At 35.7% G+C, this 17,235-nt stretch overlaps 8 protein-coding genes and 1 non-coding gene across 9 annotated transcripts; 5 read left to right on the plus strand and 4 right to left on the minus strand.

Moving 5' to 3' along the window:
* Positions 1 to 654: 654 nt before the first annotated feature.
* On the plus strand, positions 655 to 2,429 carry VCUG_00985 (uncharacterized protein; the record flags this gene model as incomplete). Its single annotated transcript, XM_008075815.1, has 1 exon — positions 655 to 2,429. One exon carries the CDS (start codon positions 655 to 657, stop codon positions 1,921 to 1,923), a length of 1,269 nt encoding a protein of 422 aa, XP_008074006.1. The 3' UTR covers positions 1,924 to 2,429.
* A 501-nt stretch (positions 2,430 to 2,930) lies between these two features.
* VCUG_02804 lies at positions 2,931 to 3,002 on the minus strand. Its single transcript has one exon. It is a non-coding gene; the product is annotated as a tRNA-Ala (tRNA).
* Positions 3,003 to 4,068: 1,066 nt separating this feature from the next.
* Positions 4,069 to 4,740, plus strand: VCUG_00986 (uncharacterized protein; the record flags this gene model as incomplete). The annotated part of the gene is made up of 1 exon (XM_008075816.1): positions 4,069 to 4,740. One exon carries the CDS (start codon positions 4,069 to 4,071, stop codon positions 4,726 to 4,728), a length of 660 nt encoding a protein of 219 aa, XP_008074007.1. The 3' UTR covers positions 4,729 to 4,740.
* Positions 4,741 to 5,851: 1,111 nt separating this feature from the next.
* On the minus strand, positions 5,852 to 6,632 carry VCUG_00987 (uncharacterized protein; the record flags this gene model as incomplete). The annotated part of the gene is made up of 1 exon (XM_008075817.1): positions 5,852 to 6,632. The coding sequence occupies one exon, from the start codon at positions 6,630 to 6,632 to the stop codon at positions 5,910 to 5,912; it is 723 nt and encodes a 240-aa protein (XP_008074008.1). The 3' UTR covers positions 5,852 to 5,909.
* A 3,822-nt stretch (positions 6,633 to 10,454) lies between these two features.
* Positions 10,455 to 11,116, plus strand: VCUG_00988 (uncharacterized protein). The gene has a single exon (XM_008075780.1). The coding sequence runs from the start codon at positions 10,480 to 10,482 to the stop codon at positions 11,089 to 11,091; it is 612 nt and encodes a 203-aa protein (XP_008073971.1). The 5' UTR covers positions 10,455 to 10,479; the 3' UTR covers positions 11,092 to 11,116.
* A 1,152-nt stretch (positions 11,117 to 12,268) lies between these two features.
* Positions 12,269 to 13,309, plus strand: VCUG_00989 (uncharacterized protein; the record flags this gene model as incomplete). Its single annotated transcript, XM_008075818.1, has 1 exon — positions 12,269 to 13,309. One exon carries the CDS (start codon positions 12,269 to 12,271, stop codon positions 13,307 to 13,309), a length of 1,041 nt encoding a protein of 346 aa, XP_008074009.1.
* A 515-nt stretch (positions 13,310 to 13,824) lies between these two features.
* On the plus strand, positions 13,825 to 14,524 carry VCUG_00990 (uncharacterized protein; the record flags this gene model as incomplete). The annotated part of the gene is made up of 1 exon (XM_008075819.1): positions 13,825 to 14,524. The coding sequence occupies one exon, from the start codon at positions 13,825 to 13,827 to the stop codon at positions 14,506 to 14,508; it is 684 nt and encodes a 227-aa protein (XP_008074010.1). The 3' UTR covers positions 14,509 to 14,524.
* VCUG_00991 (uncharacterized protein) lies at positions 14,518 to 15,736 on the minus strand. Its single transcript, XM_008075820.1, has one exon. The coding sequence runs from the start codon at positions 15,719 to 15,721 to the stop codon at positions 14,729 to 14,731; it is 993 nt and encodes a 330-aa protein (XP_008074011.1). The 5' UTR covers positions 15,722 to 15,736; the 3' UTR covers positions 14,518 to 14,728.
* A 355-nt stretch (positions 15,737 to 16,091) lies between these two features.
* On the minus strand, positions 16,092 to 16,862 carry VCUG_00992 (uncharacterized protein; the record flags this gene model as incomplete). The annotated part of the gene is made up of 1 exon (XM_008075821.1): positions 16,092 to 16,862. The coding sequence occupies one exon, from the start codon at positions 16,860 to 16,862 to the stop codon at positions 16,092 to 16,094; it is 771 nt and encodes a 256-aa protein (XP_008074012.1).
* Positions 16,863 to 17,235: the final 373 nt, after the last annotated feature.

Genomic DNA, 17,235 nt, shown 5'->3' on the forward strand with positions numbered 1-17,235 from the left:
TAATTAAACATTTGCAATTTTGTCATCTTGGGATGAATGTATCACAGGACTGTGTACCATTCTGTAAAGGAACTACAGCGATAAAACATATTAAACGTAAATTGGTTGTAAGGGTTGAAGGTAAGGTGGTGGGAAAATATTTTTGACGAAAAAGCGTAAACAATTCTGCCAGCCCGGTGTTAAGCAATGTACTTTATCTACTGTTGGCATCGGGAGTGACAGTTTAAACAGAACAACTAGGACTGTAAGCGGTTTAAACGTACTTTATAAAAAATGCCGTTCTATTAAAAAAGTTTCTACTTCATTGTTACTTTTCATAACTGGAGAGCAAAAATCTTTGCTTTGTAACGAAATAACGGGCATAATCTTCTTATTTTACCGTGTAGCATTTGATATGTGTGATATTCCAGGTATAGAAGTACGTCAAACTTAGTTTAATTTAAAGTTTACAGTAAATCGCCATATTTTAAACTGAGTTCAACCCATCAACTGCATTTGTAGAGATCCTTGATTTTTCCTGAAAATATTTGCAAATTCTTTTTTCGCCAAAATATATTATTTACTCGACTTGATGCTCCTTACGTTGTATTAGGTAAGAAAGTCTTCTCCACAACAATTTATATCCCTCCAATCATAACACCCTAGAAATAACCAATGATAATTCATAACAAGCAGTCAAGACCGGACAATGAAAACGATGATCTAGAGCTTCTCTTCAATCTGAAAGCAAATCACACATCAAAAGAAGACTTGGTACATCTTTTACAGCTCATGCCCGATGATTATGCGCTGGTCAGCGAGTTGAAGAAATTTGGGTTGGACGGGATGGTAAAGGTAAGTGAGAAACTGCTCGCCATGAATGTAAAAGGTTATAGCGCATGGTATTATAGAGAATGGGTAATGAGGAAGTGTGCTGGTAGTTGCCGTGAAAAGATGCCAGACGAAGCTAAAGGAAGACAAACGTGTGATGATTGGTGGGATGGTGCCAAGCTTACAACGATCATTGGTAACACGTCAAAAAAGGAACAAACTGCACCCGAAGAACGCAGAGAATTGCTGTTAATCAGGCAGCTGCTCGTTTACGACAGCAGAAATTTTCATTGCTGGAAGTATCTGCTATCGATGAACAAAACAACCGAGTTTGCCACGTTTTGTCTTAAAAATGACATTCAAAACTATTCAGCACTTCATTACGTCCGGGACCACGGACTGACGTATTGGAACGGACTCGTTGAAGCACAAAATGAGGGCATGTTCTACAAAATGAAGTATCCGAAAGCGTTTAGGATGCGAATAGTGCGATCAGAAAGCAGATATGACTTTGCTTTTCTATTTAGAGAACTGTTTTATGGAAGCATACTGTGGGAAGGAAGATCCCTGGCACTGAACGGTGAGATATTTTACGAAATCAAGAATGTGAGCACCGATAGGGTGTACACGCAGCTAAAATGTGACAAATGGTCATACTCTGGTTGGTTACAGTGGGGACACGGTGATTGCGGAGATGTGAATGTAATTGTTGAAGGTCCGTGTATGGGTTGTGATGAAAGGATTGCTGGCGAACCGTGCAGTTGTAAAAAGAAAAGCAACGGCGTAAGCTCAGGCGGTAATTGGAAAGGAATCAGAGGCGAGCGCAGTAATTTCAAGCAGCAAAAACACGAATCTGAATCTTCCAGCTGTTCATGTGATGACCATATCATAACAGCGGTGTACGAGAAGGAAAAGGTGGTGCTTAACGATCTGAAGGGCACAAACAGGTTTTTACTGGTACGTCTGTTGGAGCGTATGAGGTGTCACAGGGCAATGATGAAGAACAAGTTGAAGGAGTTGGACGGGATGAGAAAAAATTTCTATGAAATTATTAATTGGTGGGAGGTTGATGTTCATGATGGTTTACAGTACAATAGAAGGAATAAACAGTGAAATGTGTTTATTAATTCACATTGTGGTGGAGTAAGTAGCCGATCTGTGGTAATATTGGCAGTTCGTTGTAGTTAGCATTCCTATAAAAAATATTTATAGTTTGTGTCCTATGTCTACGTTAGACATGCTGAACAACAAGAAAGGTGTAGTTTATCGATGATATTTCTAAATGCGAGGAGGATAAGAGTAAAATGTGTGGCATTTACTTCGGAAGTGCTAATTATGGATCGAATACCAAACATGTTTTCTTTGCTACGTAGTAGGTTTTTAGGAATTATCTTTTTTTGAAAATTCTTGGAAAGAAGCGTTTTTGAAGTGCTTCTGGGGATATTGCTCAAACCACGGCTTGTGAGTTAAGGTCATTGCTACGATTGCAGCATGCCTTTATGTTATGTTGATGATGTACATAAATGTACTAGCAAGCTGGTGCGCTGATTTCGTCTATGAACCAAGGATCAATTATTACGTTCGGTCCAAGTGGTACAAAAAAGCATGTTGGTTTAAGTTGTTGTAAAAAGATGAATAAATGTACTTTATTTAGAATCATTCTATCCTTTAGACCCTGTAGAGCAATTAGATGGTGAAGAGCATGTAATACGTTATTTATTGCTTTAGAATACATGATTGGGCACGAATTAGTTAAATGATTCTTCCAAGAATATCATGCTGTGTACTTTCCTCTGTGGTCAACATCTGAACAAAAAACCTGATGTGAATCATTTGTAAAACTTTTTTACCAACATATTTATTCATGGTTTTGTGTGATGATAGCGAATTGCAATAATACTCGTGAACGTGTGTGTAGCATGTATAGATTAATTATTATTGATTATTTGATAGATAGTCCCGCTCCACGGTAATTGAGTTGTGCAAGATATGTTCGTTGGTAAAATACTATACAGTAACGTTGCCGTACGAATTGCTTTCTTTACAATTTCGTAATTTTATTAGATTAAGTGCTAATTTTATTGCCGGCTGATCAATTCTGGGAAATTGACAAAAACAACTGGAGAAGCGGGGAACCGAACCCCGGACCTCTTGCGTGCAAAGCAAACATTCTACCACTGAACTACTTCCCCGCGGAAGCACGATCAAAAGATAATACAAGAAAGCTAAAAATAATGTTGCAAGAACCGATGAAGCGAGATCACAGTACACAAACCTGGTAATAATCAGCACTTCATAAATGTTAAGGTTTACTATTTCTGCCAGTGCAAACGGGGAATACCTTGATCTCAATAAATGTTACCGTAGGAACCATTCAGAGCACAACCAGACTCAATAGCCCATTAATTACGTTTTTCTTCAGAGGGGTCGCAAGTCCTTAACATCGAATTTACTTACCATAGTTCCTTTTTATCAACGTTCAAAGTTATTTATTGCATCAGTCTGCTCTGCGTACTGGCATAACCACACTATCATTGCCGATTATTCCTGAGCAAGAGCAATTTCAATTCCTTTTTGCTGTCATACTTTAATTCGTACCATTAGAAGCCCTATTTAAGCTAAAATTTTACGGAACAGGTATTAGCGTGCAAGAACATGCTTTGAACACAATTACTACGGTGATATTGAAGTCAATGCATAGGTTTAGTTTTTTCATATTGGAAATGGTTATTATCTTCTCGGTGGAAACATGCGCTGTTTTTACGATCACTTTGACTTCAAACACTCATTCTCGCGTCAAGGAGAAAGCATATCGACGTAGAGTGCAAATGTTGAACTAAATAAAAAGTGTTGAACGCATCGATTCCGGCCACTTATTAAATATTTTGCCTTCAACTGCGTGCAACTGAGCTTGATGCATCAAACGTCCAAATACTGTTTCTTTGACCATATTGCTTATTTTTCTCTTCATACAACATCCAAACAAACGCAATTTTCTGGTCTGCTAGCCTTTAGTTCATGGATGATCTGCTGTTCATACTCCGTATTATCAGCGATTGCAAGTCATTTTTAATATTTTATGGTAAATACCAATGAGATTGCGTAGATGCACAATCTAAAGATCTAAACACGCAGAACGACTGTGACAGCAGCTTATTACTAAAACAAATCATATTAAGCACAGCTAACCACTCTCTCACTATGGAAGTGATGGCACTACGCTGACATTTCTTTATATACTCGTGTCATCGGCATGCTATGATAAACCACGAGAGTTATTTCGGATGCATGCACAAACTGTCGCATTATCTGTCGTTGTTTCAGCTCGCTGTCAATCGCGAGGTTCCAACGCTTAAAAAGCGTCTAAACGACACAGAAAAAGACATGATACGTGCGGGCAGCACGTACATATATTCGGAGAGCGAAAGCGGTATTAGAAGATGGACAGACAATTTGTCATGGACACCCTCGCGTGCAAGTAACGAATGCGTATTCTACCAGGAGATTGCCAGCCACACCCAGCCGATGCTAAAGAAAGTGGTAACTGCCACGATCGACAAGAACAAGTGGCACATTGTGAACTACAGCACGGTGAACGACGAAATAACGGGCACATGCTGTGCAAAATACCAGGCGGTGCACGATGTGCCCGTCACACACAACATTGTTATTAAAGCAAAGGTTCGGTGCAGCAGGAATACACTTAGAAGATCGCTGAGCAGAAATTACGTGAGGAACAGGACCGAAAAGATCTACAGCTTTGTGGATGAGAGCGAGCTGTTCGGGAGACGGTTGAACATGAAAGTGTTGGCGAACAAAAACTATTTGTATAGAAGAAAGAGTGAAGAGACGGAAACAGATGAGAACGAGAATAATGAGTATGATACCTTTGACTATGAGCGTTCTTGTTATGATTAAAAACGGTTTGATACAGTCTATTTAGCAGCTTTGGTGTCCAAGAGAACGGGCAGACAGGATTTGATATATGCAGTGTTGTAGGCCGAGAATTGATCGCTTTGAGGAGTGGTCTAGTGTAAATTAAATGAGGAGTGGCATTTTATTCAATGTTAGAATGGCGCGTATTTCAAATGCACCTGATATAAAACACGTTACCTGGCAGACACATCGCTTATAAAGCAAGTGATTAGTACGGCAAGTTCACCGTTCTTTAATATTGGTAAATCTTAACGTTTATCAAATCTGATACTTAGCATTCATACAATTCTATTATAACGGTATTCTTGGCAGATAATAAGCAACCTATTACGTTCTGAACTACATTTCCGTTTGTAAAATTCGTTAGAGTTGCACAAATGCAAACGTATACTTAAAATGGATGTGGTATTACGGTAAAAAGATTCCTTCTTCAGTAGTAGAGGAGCAGCTGTGTCATATTTGACCATACTTGTTACTTAACTATGAACTAGTTATGTTTTTACCGATTCTATCCCTATTTAAGATCAATAATGGCTACATAGCCATGAAAGGAAGATAATATAGTTCAAAAAATATTAAGGAATGGTATAAATACACAGATTGAACAACAGTAAATTATTGATTTATTAAGATTTAATGTAAAAATTTATAGATGAAGATGCAAATGAAGGCTGCTATGACGTGAAATGCAACAAAAGAGTGTGATGACGATGTGTTAAGGAATTTTATCGTCATTTAGGTGTATTTTGATTCTTTTGTGCGCTTATAAGAGTTGTCTCTCGCTGTGCAATAGAGGTAAATCTTTCACAGATCAGGTGCATATTTCTGAGAGGACTACTGAACATCCCGTCATTTTAGAAAAGTGTAATAGCATGCTTTCGCTAACATTCATTTGTAACAAAGTCTTGTATTAATTGAACAAGGCCAACACACAGTTCGAATATGCTGTGTTTGTTATATTGTGAGCTAAAAACTAAATTAATTAATTACAAGAATGATCTAAACTTGCCGATAAATTTGATGATATACTAAAATCAAACGTATTTATAAGAATCAAATCACGTTTCGTACCTTTGAACCGGCTAATCATATTGGATGCAGACATTTTTATTTTATTTCTTGGTTCTGTAGCTTTTCTATCCTTTTTACTCTCACTTTTCCTCCTATTCTGCTATAGCAGGAAGAACGAACGGAGTAAAATGTTGAAAATGTTGTTCAAAAGCAAAATCTGACATCGATCTGCAGATTCTATAACATTTTTCCATTTCTTTTAAGAAATCACTCGTTATTAAATCCTCTTCTAATAAAAATTGGCTGAAATTATCGTTATTCCGTATCACAAACAGCTTCATAAACTTAGACAAATCAAACAAATACGTTATGAATGTTCTGTAGAGTCGTAAATTATTTGTTTCTAGCCCTGACAGAGTGGTTAAACATGATATAATTTCGTAATGATATCGTTTAACCTCCTGAATATTTTGGTAGAGCGGTGTGAGAAAAATCATAGAGGACTCAGGTCCACTTAATACACTGTAATTCGCTAGTCCTGTGTATTTAAGCTGCATAAATTCCATATCAATCTCCCTATACTTTGTGAAAAGAATATTTGGGATATTTTCTAGTGCGCGATTTTCCCTTAGTGTCGCAATTATTTCTATGATGCTATCATAAGCATTCAATACATTTCCAAACGAGTCGTTAAACGGATATGTAGCGTACTTAATATTAAGAATTAAGCTCGATAGATGTTTATTCACGTAAAAACGGTCCCATTGAACCTTGTCATCCAATTCATACAAGTGTTTTGTACCAAACCACTGTGTATCAGACGATAAAACGAAGCCAAAATGACATAATAATATGATAGTAACGATTATAACCATTTTATGGGTTGCATATCTCTTGTTTCATCTTATAGCATACCATTATAGCAATAATTCACATTAGGAAACTTGCTCAAGAAGCTCTTACAAGAGGAAGAATCAACACCAGGTCAGATTACTAGTCTGAACTTGAGAACATATATCGATAAACTAGGGTCAATGTATTCATAAAGTGTCCAGTTCAAAGCATTCATATCGATTTGCTCAACTAAGCTGTAATCGGAATGACTCACGTCATGGATACTTCATTTTGGGTACGAATTTAAAAAATTAACTTATAACAACACATTTCTAGTGTAACATTTTTAATCCTTTCGTACCATTTATATTTTTCGTTAAGCATTATTTTGGTAAGTTTTTTCAGCTTACCGTGTATTTTAAAGCGTAATTAAACGAAGATTTTTGCTCAGAAAAAGAATACTTTGCGTTCAAATCCCTAATTAACCAATCGAAATATCTTACTACGCTTATTACCACTTAATTTAGTCCTATTTTTATACCATCATTTTTTAATATAAAAATGACGTCCAAAGGCGGATTGACCGGTTCGGGAATAAATCAAAAATTTATATTTTTGCACAAAACAAAGAGTTACAGGTTGTTCTGTAGTTCGTTTTTTCTCAGAAACGCTCAACTATCGTACAACATTCAAATTAAATGATTACCAACAGAAATTGATTCATCAACCCTTATTGAAAGATTTTAAGCAAGTAAAAAAACATGACATGTTAAAGAATTGAAAGATCAGTTAATAGATTAAAAAACTTTATTCTGTTTTATAAACAGAAATAATGCAGCTAGTAAAATAAACAGTTGATAATTCACATATACCATTTATAGAATATATCACAATAGTGCTTTTGTGTAAATTCGAACCACTCGGATATCGTTGTAAAAATAAAATAAAAATATGGAAACTGATATAATGAAATTAGCTTTTTGTTTTGGGTTATAATTATTGTAGGGAAATCTTTTATTCGTTGTTTGTATTAGAGATTCATCATTTTATAAGATGTCTTCTTTCCAACTATTTTTGGATCCAGTGTATTTTTTGATGATGCTACAAAGTCAACTTTGGATTCAAAGCAATGTGCCCTACTTATGTATGATCTGTTTGTTAAGAACATTCTTTGTAGCCGAAATAATTTGCTTCCTAGCAGTATATTTATACTACCAATATATTTCATTTGTCCAGGAATTGGCTTTTACCAGCTGAATATAAAGAGCTTTTCCAAAGTCTTTGATGAGAATGAAGGTCTGTACTGATCCTACTGAACATATTATTAATATTTAATGATGCTGATACGAATAAGTTAAGCCGATAAGCGAGTAACAATTAAACTAATTTGTGCATTTATAGCGATCTGTTCTCAGTGTGCAGGAATGGAAATGTACATTGTAGGATTGGGTGTAAGAACATTTAAGTGTCAGATATAAACGCAATTTACAATAAAATACCGGACAGATGTGTCCTCTTTGATCATATGTTTGAACGGATTGATGATAATTCCAAAGAAGCACATGGCAGGAAGGAAAATTATAGTACAAGGCAGGGAAGCTTCAAATAGACAATACATAATAAATTGAATCTGGTCAATCATTTCCTGTAAAAAACTAGCATGTGATTGATCATCATCGCAACCATATCAGTGGATGGATCAGCTGCGAAATAAAAGAACACCAAAAAATATTTCAGTATTCTTGTGATAAATTTAATAGCATCACATGTCAATCACAGGCATGTTTGTCGGTACCTAAGGTGTTATTTCGTATTAATTTTACGAGTGCGTAATTTGTTAATTTTTACGATTTTCTCTTGGAGCATCTCATCGTTTTCAGACATTGTGAGGTATAAAATGATACGTTATCGATTCTGTTTCTCACAACAGAATAAAAAGCAATTGCGTAACCAATTCATCGGCAGGAGACGAAAGATTATTGATGTGTTATTGCAACGGTGTTACAACAATTACTTCCTTTACTATTCATATATGATACGTTTCTTGCCTTCTTGTATCTGTGATAATACCGAATGAGAGCAGTTTGGTTCAATTGATTTGTAATCAACAATTTGCTAAAAACTAAGCGAATTGGTTCTGTGACCAAAATTGAAAGTTCTTATACTGAAAAGGTGCCTTGGAATGAAACTTGTTGTGTAAAGCGATTTATGTTCGTGGAAACTTTCTCATAAGCGCAAATTAATAAAGTATAATTGAAATGCGGCGAAAAGAACGCTTCATTTCTGTCGCTCAGCTAAAATGGTTGAAAGTTCTTCTGATAGAATCGAATAGATCACTTTAACAAAACTAAAAATATAAAAGAGAAGAAATTCTAAGAATTATGGGATGTATAAGATTTTTTACCATGATCAGTTCTGTGTTTTTGATGAACAGAAAATTGTTAAGAGCGGTTGCAAAGCTGAAATAGGAATCGACTTTCAGGCAGTTAAAGAGCTTTCTGAGAAGTGTTTGCTTGCCAAAGAAAGTACTTTCCTTACTGATGCATATATAAAGAAAGATCTGGCAGAACAGTTTCACAGTACTTCAGGAGATGATGCGAGTTCCAAAACAGGTTATAACACGGAGAGCCTACGGTAACTAATAGTAGTGGTCTAACATCACCTACTGCGGAGCGCGCATCTAGTTCTTGACTGAGTATATTGAGTAATTGGAACTAAAAATAAGTTTAGGTAGCATGTTTAACATCCAAGTATTTTTTAATTTATGTTTTTTCCGTCGCTCTCACCAACGATGCACCAATTATTTACACGACATTTCGTCAACATCTGCAAAAATACAATGTGGTACAAAAATTAGTTTGTTCTAACAGTTCCACGGATAAATGTAAATATGTGATGTGGAAGTGCCTTTTCTGCTGCATAGAAACCTTTCAACACATGATTATGTCGAAAACCCTGTTCCCTCATTATGACAGCAATACCTCTTCAGTGGTCATACATGCTGTAAGTCCATGATGTTGTTGATTAATATTCTTCTCTAAGCATTTTTATCGAAAGTAGCACTTCAAGATTGTTTGTATTTTTGCTCCTCTCCGCTCGTATTTTCCGAACAAACCGTTCGTATCAAATGCTCCGTCTCGCATGTAAATACGTCTCTTTGCATTCTTGTACATTACGGCACGTGATCTGGCAGCACAAGATACCAACAATTCTCCACCATGCGTATAAATGATTTACAACACATTTTAATTCTCCAATATTCCACAATAATATAAAATTAGCTATTGCTAACAATTTTTGAAATATTATTTTACTCGAACACCGGTACCTAACTGTTCTGTGCTTTCTGAGGATGGCCAAAAAATTGGTAAAAATGTGTTTATTTGGATGAGGTTACCATGTGAAGTGATAAATTAAATATATTTGTTTTTAAATTGGTAAAAATTGTGTTTTGAAAATATAATTAATTACTAATAAAATGAAATTTGTGTCTGTTCGTATGCATTTGAATGATAGTTCCGCCAAATTTTACTGTTTTTAACCAAAAGATCACCATCAATCAAAAAATTTTCTCCAGTGCATTTATGTTACTTGTACATGTTAAATACCAGCAATAAATGTATAATTTCGCTATTTTTGAGACATTCATTTCAATTTTCAGCAACGCGCCATTGCTTGTTGTACAGTGTACCGATTACTGGGTCACAATATTTGTCTAAGAAGGTAGTTTTGCTGTAACAGCCACTTCTACGCTGTTCTTGTGAAGCGAGCTGGTGCCTTTCCTTAACAGTGATGTTTCTTCTCTTGCGGTCAAACCATGAATCACGATCAAAACAACACGAGCTAACACAAATTGTGTTTCACACCAAAGTATAAAAAAGGATTGAAATGATGGTGTTAATGAACATTCTGCATTTGATTAGTACAACCGCACTATTCACCTTTACATATGCTTTTGCTGGCAAAAAGCGAGATGGGAAAAAAGAGCAAAAAAATGAGCCGATGAATGCAGACGGAGTTATACTGCAACCAAGCTTTGGTATCCTTGATAAAAAGGATGACAAGAAGAACAAAGATGATGACACAAGGGATACATTCAAGGATAGCGATAAAATAGCGCCTATCTTCACGAAAGACAAAAGAGATGACAAAAATGGCAACGAGAACAAGAAGGAATCAGATGATAAGGATGAGGAGAAGGCATTTAACAATGAAGTAATGGGACAGAGCAGTTACAAGCCACCTATGGTAACGATGCTGCTCAACAAGAACAAGAAAGAGGAAGGAAGAAAAGCGATGTTGGCCGAGTATGACCAGCTAAGGCAGCGTGCAAGCGAGTCGTTGAACAACATCTACAACATTGTAACGACCATGGACAAGCTGGTGGATACGATGAAGGATGAGGATAAGAAAGGTGAGGAGAAGAAAAGGAAGAGCAGCGCACCTGAAGAGAGGATCGATTACAAAATTATTGAAGTTACCGATAACGATGGGAAATAAATAAAAACTGTTAGTGTTAACGTAATTGTTTTGCCTGATCTTTATGGGTGTATACTGCCTCATTTTAACGTTAAATAAAGATCTCTCATTAAATAATAGTGATATTTCTCAAAAGTGCTCAATTTTGGCCACTAAAGACTCAATACATACGAAATAGTTACTCTTACTGGATTAACCGTTGCTGCATCGAAAATTATTGTACCAGAAAAGTGTATTTTTCAGTTTTTAAGATATGGGAAGATAAATAGTAACGTATTTACATGAGAAAAGGGATCTCATTGTTGCATAATAAAATTTCACAAAAATCAATACCAGCTGGTGGATTGAGTGTTAAGATTAGTGCAAAGCAGTATTTTAGATACTATTGGCAAGATTAGTTTACAAATGTATGTGGTATTCTCGCCAGATCAGTAATTGCCTTTGTTGTAAGAAAGTGATGCGATATCCATCAATGAAAATGTTTCAGAGATTTGACAGAAATCTACTACTAATGTTTACGATTATTCCTGCGTTTTACACGCAAGAAGGTGTCTGCCTAGCGTTTGATGGTTTAAAGAGCAACCAAGCGCAAGCTTTATTTCGTGTATTGGTGCGATAATTGTGGTGGTATATGCTGAATAGACACGAATCTGGTATGATGCCCTAGCTCATGTATTTATTATTATTTGATGGCGTATACCACAAATGTATAATTAACATATCGTTTTGTGTAATACGTAGCTGCGCCTTTCTAAGCACCTTGTTTATCATATCTTGGACCTGAACCAAAAAATATGTTGTAATAATTAAAATGGACATTTTAAGTGATATGGTATATTAATGGATAAATAAATACGCTTTTCAAAGGCAATAACTAGAATAGGATCAATCTGGTGTTTGATGTGATTACGACTGGGATTGACTATCCTGGGCGGATTTAATATGGTTATAGTAAACTATTAAGGGATCAGATTACTCAGCCTGATCATTAAAGTCCACAAATCGTGTACGGCTTATCCATTAAAAATACTTGATATGGTAGGAGGTAACATGTCGGTAAAGAAATCTGCTTTTAGTGAAGAGATTAAACGATAACAGTGCATTTTAATGCATATAAATGGATATAAAAAACAAAATCGCATATTTGTTCTAGAACACAACTAATATAATCTATAAATAAGAAAAGTACGATGTGCACATGTTCATTTTGCATTTAAGTGTTTTATATTGCATCAAAACAGCGGAACAACGAATTTACAATCTGAAAACGAAACTATGCAAGGCTGTGAACAATTTTCATGTGGATGAAGATCACGTAGCGTATATAGAGAACTGTGCACAGGTTGAGATTGCAAGAGAGTTGCTGGTCAGGTATCAAACGGAGTGTTCGTTGCTCAAGTTGAACTTATGGAATGGTGTTAATGAGTGGAAGAATGCTGTTGGATCGTATGTAGCTGAAGTGGCGAAGGAATTTAAAACAAATGTTGCAAAATGGAAGGAGGAATGTATGGGTGGTGTTATAAGAAGTGCTCTGTGTGAAGAAAGGAAAGAAAGTGTCGGCATCAAGAATGCAAGGCCTATACTTGGAAATAAAAATGTGATGTGCAGGGGAGGAGAGGTAAGTGATACCAATATGCGAGGACCTGATAAAAGTGTAGGCACACACGGCAACGAGGGTTACAAATTTACATCAAGGTCCACTAAAACAAACATAGAAAACAACAATGGAAAGTTAATGAACATAATAGCAATAGTTAACGAGTTTTTTACGTTCAACAGAGACATAGAAACAATCGTAAATACGTATTTGGAAAAATTGTACCGAAATGTTTACGATCAAACGAACAGGTTGTTCGATAAAAACGATTTATTGGGAGGTCAAATGCTAAGTATTGTATCTAAGGATTTCGGGAAATATTTTCTGCCAACGGCTGCTAATAAAACATTCGTGAAAAGATTGCCAACGCATCTCAAATATTCTATTTGTAGTAAATTAAGAAAATATGAAAAAATGTACAATGAGATGATAGAGATGGTAAATTCAAGCGTAGCGAATTTTGTTAGAACATCACTATATGAACTATATGAAAAGTATATCATAGAAATCGAAGAATACCGGAGCAGATTGAACGAATCGTTGTATGAAATATTTTTGAACAATAAGAAAAAAATTTTAGATCAGTATGAACGGTTAGAAATTGAGTTTTGCAAGTGTTTCATACAGTGGTACAGCATATGATGTATGCAGTATAGCACACTGATGTTCTCATCGTTCAAGTCACGATTTATTACTAAACGTGGCTGTATACGTATTTTTGCTGGGTACGTACGGACTGCCAAAAGATACGCTAGTACCATTCTTAAAGTTATTATTGAACCACAAACTTTTATTTGTGTGTTTATTGAAATACTTGTTTTGTTTAATACATGATAGATAATATTAGTGATGTTCTCTGCGCTATGACAGGTTTGTGGTTAACCAATAAAATAACAACAGACTGCTCTAAGAACATGATGCGATGTTCAAAAAATATATTTATGAGCACGAATACTCATATTGAATGTGTATTTCAGTGGAAAAGATTGGTTACGATTACTTTTATTTTATCACACACGTATATTAGGCTATGTGTTTTTAATATGGCACATCATGTTCTTTATTCCTCTTTGCTAGTTAGCTTGTTGCACAGGATGGTTCACGATTCAAAATTTCTACGGTTGATGTGAGTTTTAGTATTTAGTTTTTTTACCCTCATGATTCAGATTAAGGATGTTCCACCTGTTGTACTGGCGATTCTGTTGTGTGCGTCTGTTGTTCCTCTGCTCGGCTTCATGTCGCCGAAGCTTGTAATGTATTTAGTTTATGACAAATCATACCTTAGAAAGCTTGAGCTATGGCGATTGTTCACCGGTGTATTCGTCACTGGTGTAAGTTTAGCACTGTTAATGAGGCTCTACTTCATTTACAAGTTCAGTATGCTAATATTGGAGTTCAAATGTTGCATCGATCATGTGCCTACAGAAATGGAGCTTGTTTTCTTTATGTTTACAATGTTTGTGCCGCTGATGATAGGGAACCAACTTGAGGGTATTAACACATTCTCGGAGTGCATTCCTATTGCATTGATAAGATATTTTAGTGAGCTTGTATCTGATGACTTCAGACTAAACTTTTTTGGTACGGTAATGTCTGCCAAGATGTACAGCATAGTGTCCTTGGTGATTGATTACGTACTTAATGGCGGTCGTTCCAAGGTATACTACGGATTTGTGTACGCACTGGCATATGTTTATTTGAGGAGAAATGTCTTTGGGGTGCCGGCGGTGTTCGTAAAGATGGTAGAACGAATTAAGGAAATAAAAATTGAAAGAATGTTCAGTCCAACTGGGATGGGACGAAGACTAGGCGACGGAAAAAGAAGCAAGAAAAAAGATTAAAAATTGATTTAACGGTTATATATGGCGCGTATTGTTTGGATTGCAGTACCTTTGGCGGTTGTTAATGAAATTCTTGTTTTGATCTTAGAACATGTTTCAGCTTGGCAACTACATCACTTCAATTGCTGGAACTATTGCATTAAGCATCGAGAGCACATAATATTCCAATTATGCACTGATGCTCTTCGAGTAAGCTTAATTTTGTGCATAAACCAGATGTTTAAGACAAATCTTCGTATTCGTTCTCATGATGCAAATGTATTGGTGACTGGCATGGCGATTTGAAGGAAGTGAATTGGCCAGCCCGTTTATTCTTTATACCATATGCCATATGAATTATCGGCTCATAGTGCTTACGTGCGTACAAGAGGGAAAGATCATCGCAAAATACATCATCATAATTGTAAAAAAGCAAATAATTCTCAAATAAAAAGTTTATCACCGTCTTATTATCAAAATAATGGTGATCGTTGTAGGACGGCTTAGAATAAAATATTTTTCCTAAATAGTGAAATAATGTGATTTGGCTGGTATGAGAAAATGAAAATATGTTGGCTGTTGAAAAAACATAGGGAAATAGATGCATATTGCCCTGAAATGCGGACAGATTGGGATCTAACCTGGGATGGGATACCAATGATACAGGAGTATTGACAGGAACTGGCGTAGTTATCTGGGTACACACCATAGATTCATTGCAACATGTATTTAAAATCATACTTCCATCGGTAATATCGTTAAAGCTTTGTTTGCTTTCAAATTCACCGCCTTTACACGGGTCCCTTTCCAATCTTTTTCTTCTTGTTGTAAATTCCGTATGCTCCTTTAATATTTTCCTAAGCTTCATCACACTTACCTTCCCAAACTTTATCAGCACCACATTTCTATTTTTTCCGATACTGTTGATACGCCGACTCTCTATGACAATATTACTTGCTGGTATATTTCTTAGATCTCTGATATCATCTGTGTCTATGTACGTAACATGTTTTTTAAAAAGTGTCTTACTGTTAAACTTATCAGGTTCCATCACATAATCCAGTTGTATTCCGAGCACGACCGCAATGCTCTTTATATGAAACGATTTCCCGGTACCGGTAGGTCCGTATATCAATAAAGGAGTATTTGAAAGACTCTGAAATGCATCGATCAGTTGTTCCAACTTCTTTTTCGATAATGTGGATGTTTTGTACAACGAGCCGAAGGTGTCCATCAAAAAATTTTGCAGAATTTCGTGCAAGGGTAGAAAAATACTTTTTGAGGTATAACCGAAATGGTGAATAAGTTTTGTTCTTGTTATTATTTCGCAAGATATTGGAAGTGAGTAACCGGGACTACATTAAGCAACAAAAACTTAGTCTATAATTTTCTAGAACATGAGTGTTACAGCTTGAAAATTCTTAATATTAACTTTTTAATCGCGTTATCATCATTTACTTACATTAATACTTCCTTTTGTGCCCCTTGTGCCGTAATTTTTCCATCGGTCAAGCTTAATGTCTTTTACGCTACTTTTCTCTTACCGTTTCCAACCACCATCAACATCGTGTTGAGCCCCTCCCAATCCGTTTATCAGATCGACACTAGTCCCAACACTTTTCTCGATCTTCACCATACATCTGTTTGTAATTGGCATTCAAATAATTTGTTATTTCTTCAATTACATCATCATAAATCGCAGGTATATCAACATATTCATTCAACGTCCTCATAACACCATCCAATACGCATCTTATACTCAATATATTTTGCCTTATTCTGTACAAATGAGTTTTAAACGTATCATAAAAGTTTGAAGCAGGATAACAAATTATACGATCATCAATAAAATTCAGGGTGATCAACTTTTCTGACAACTCTGGGATTTTCATCTTCGGATGGACATAATCAACGATATGTGCAGCGAAGGGGGCAAGAAATTCTAGTGCACCTCCTAAGGTTGCTGCCAACCTTGAAAGATCCAATACCATATATTTATCTGTGAGACACACATAGTACGCAATTTGTTCGGTATTTAAGCATCGCATGTACGCCGGCATTAGCGAGTAATTTTTACGTACGAAATTAACAAATTTGCAAGAGCCTGAATTGCAATTTTGTAATTGTTCGGCAGCACGAGATTCATTTAATATAGTATAGATCATCTCAAGGATCTTGTGTGAGTACATATCATAGAACGATAAGACCTCCAAGTTTTCATACAGATTCCTGCTCCATGCAAAATTTGGATCATCATTTGATGCATCGTTAGGCGTAACTCTTATTTTTTTTATTACCATCGATTCCTGTTGCCTAACAATTTTCAATTGCTGCGTAAATTGAATATAAAAGTTCAATATTGATAACATAAGCATGTTTTACTCATAAGGTGTCTATTTATACTTTTATCTCAAAAATGACATTCTCTCTTTACTTTCTTATCATGATATCGTAGTATGCGTGTTGAAAGGTCTTGGTATGCTCCCTTTAATAGTCTATTTTAAGATTACCATCAGTAAAATAAAATATTATATTTCTAAAGAGCATATATGTCTTATACACCGTTACAGCATTATTATTTATATGATTAATAATATTGAGTCATGATAGATTTACGTGTACAAGCTAGTGAACAACTTTAGCATGATATTCGTTTTGCCAAATAAGACTTTTTCATTCAATATGTTCGCTTTGTATAAAGTGACAAGTTTTTATCCTACATTGGCAAATGAAGAGAGTATTGAAAAA

Source organism: Vavraia culicis, assembly GCF_000192795.1.
Source record: "Vavraia culicis subsp. floridensis unplaced genomic scaffold supercont1.13, whole genome shotgun sequence".
NCBI lineage: Eukaryota > Fungi > Microsporidia > Pleistophoridae > Vavraia > Vavraia culicis.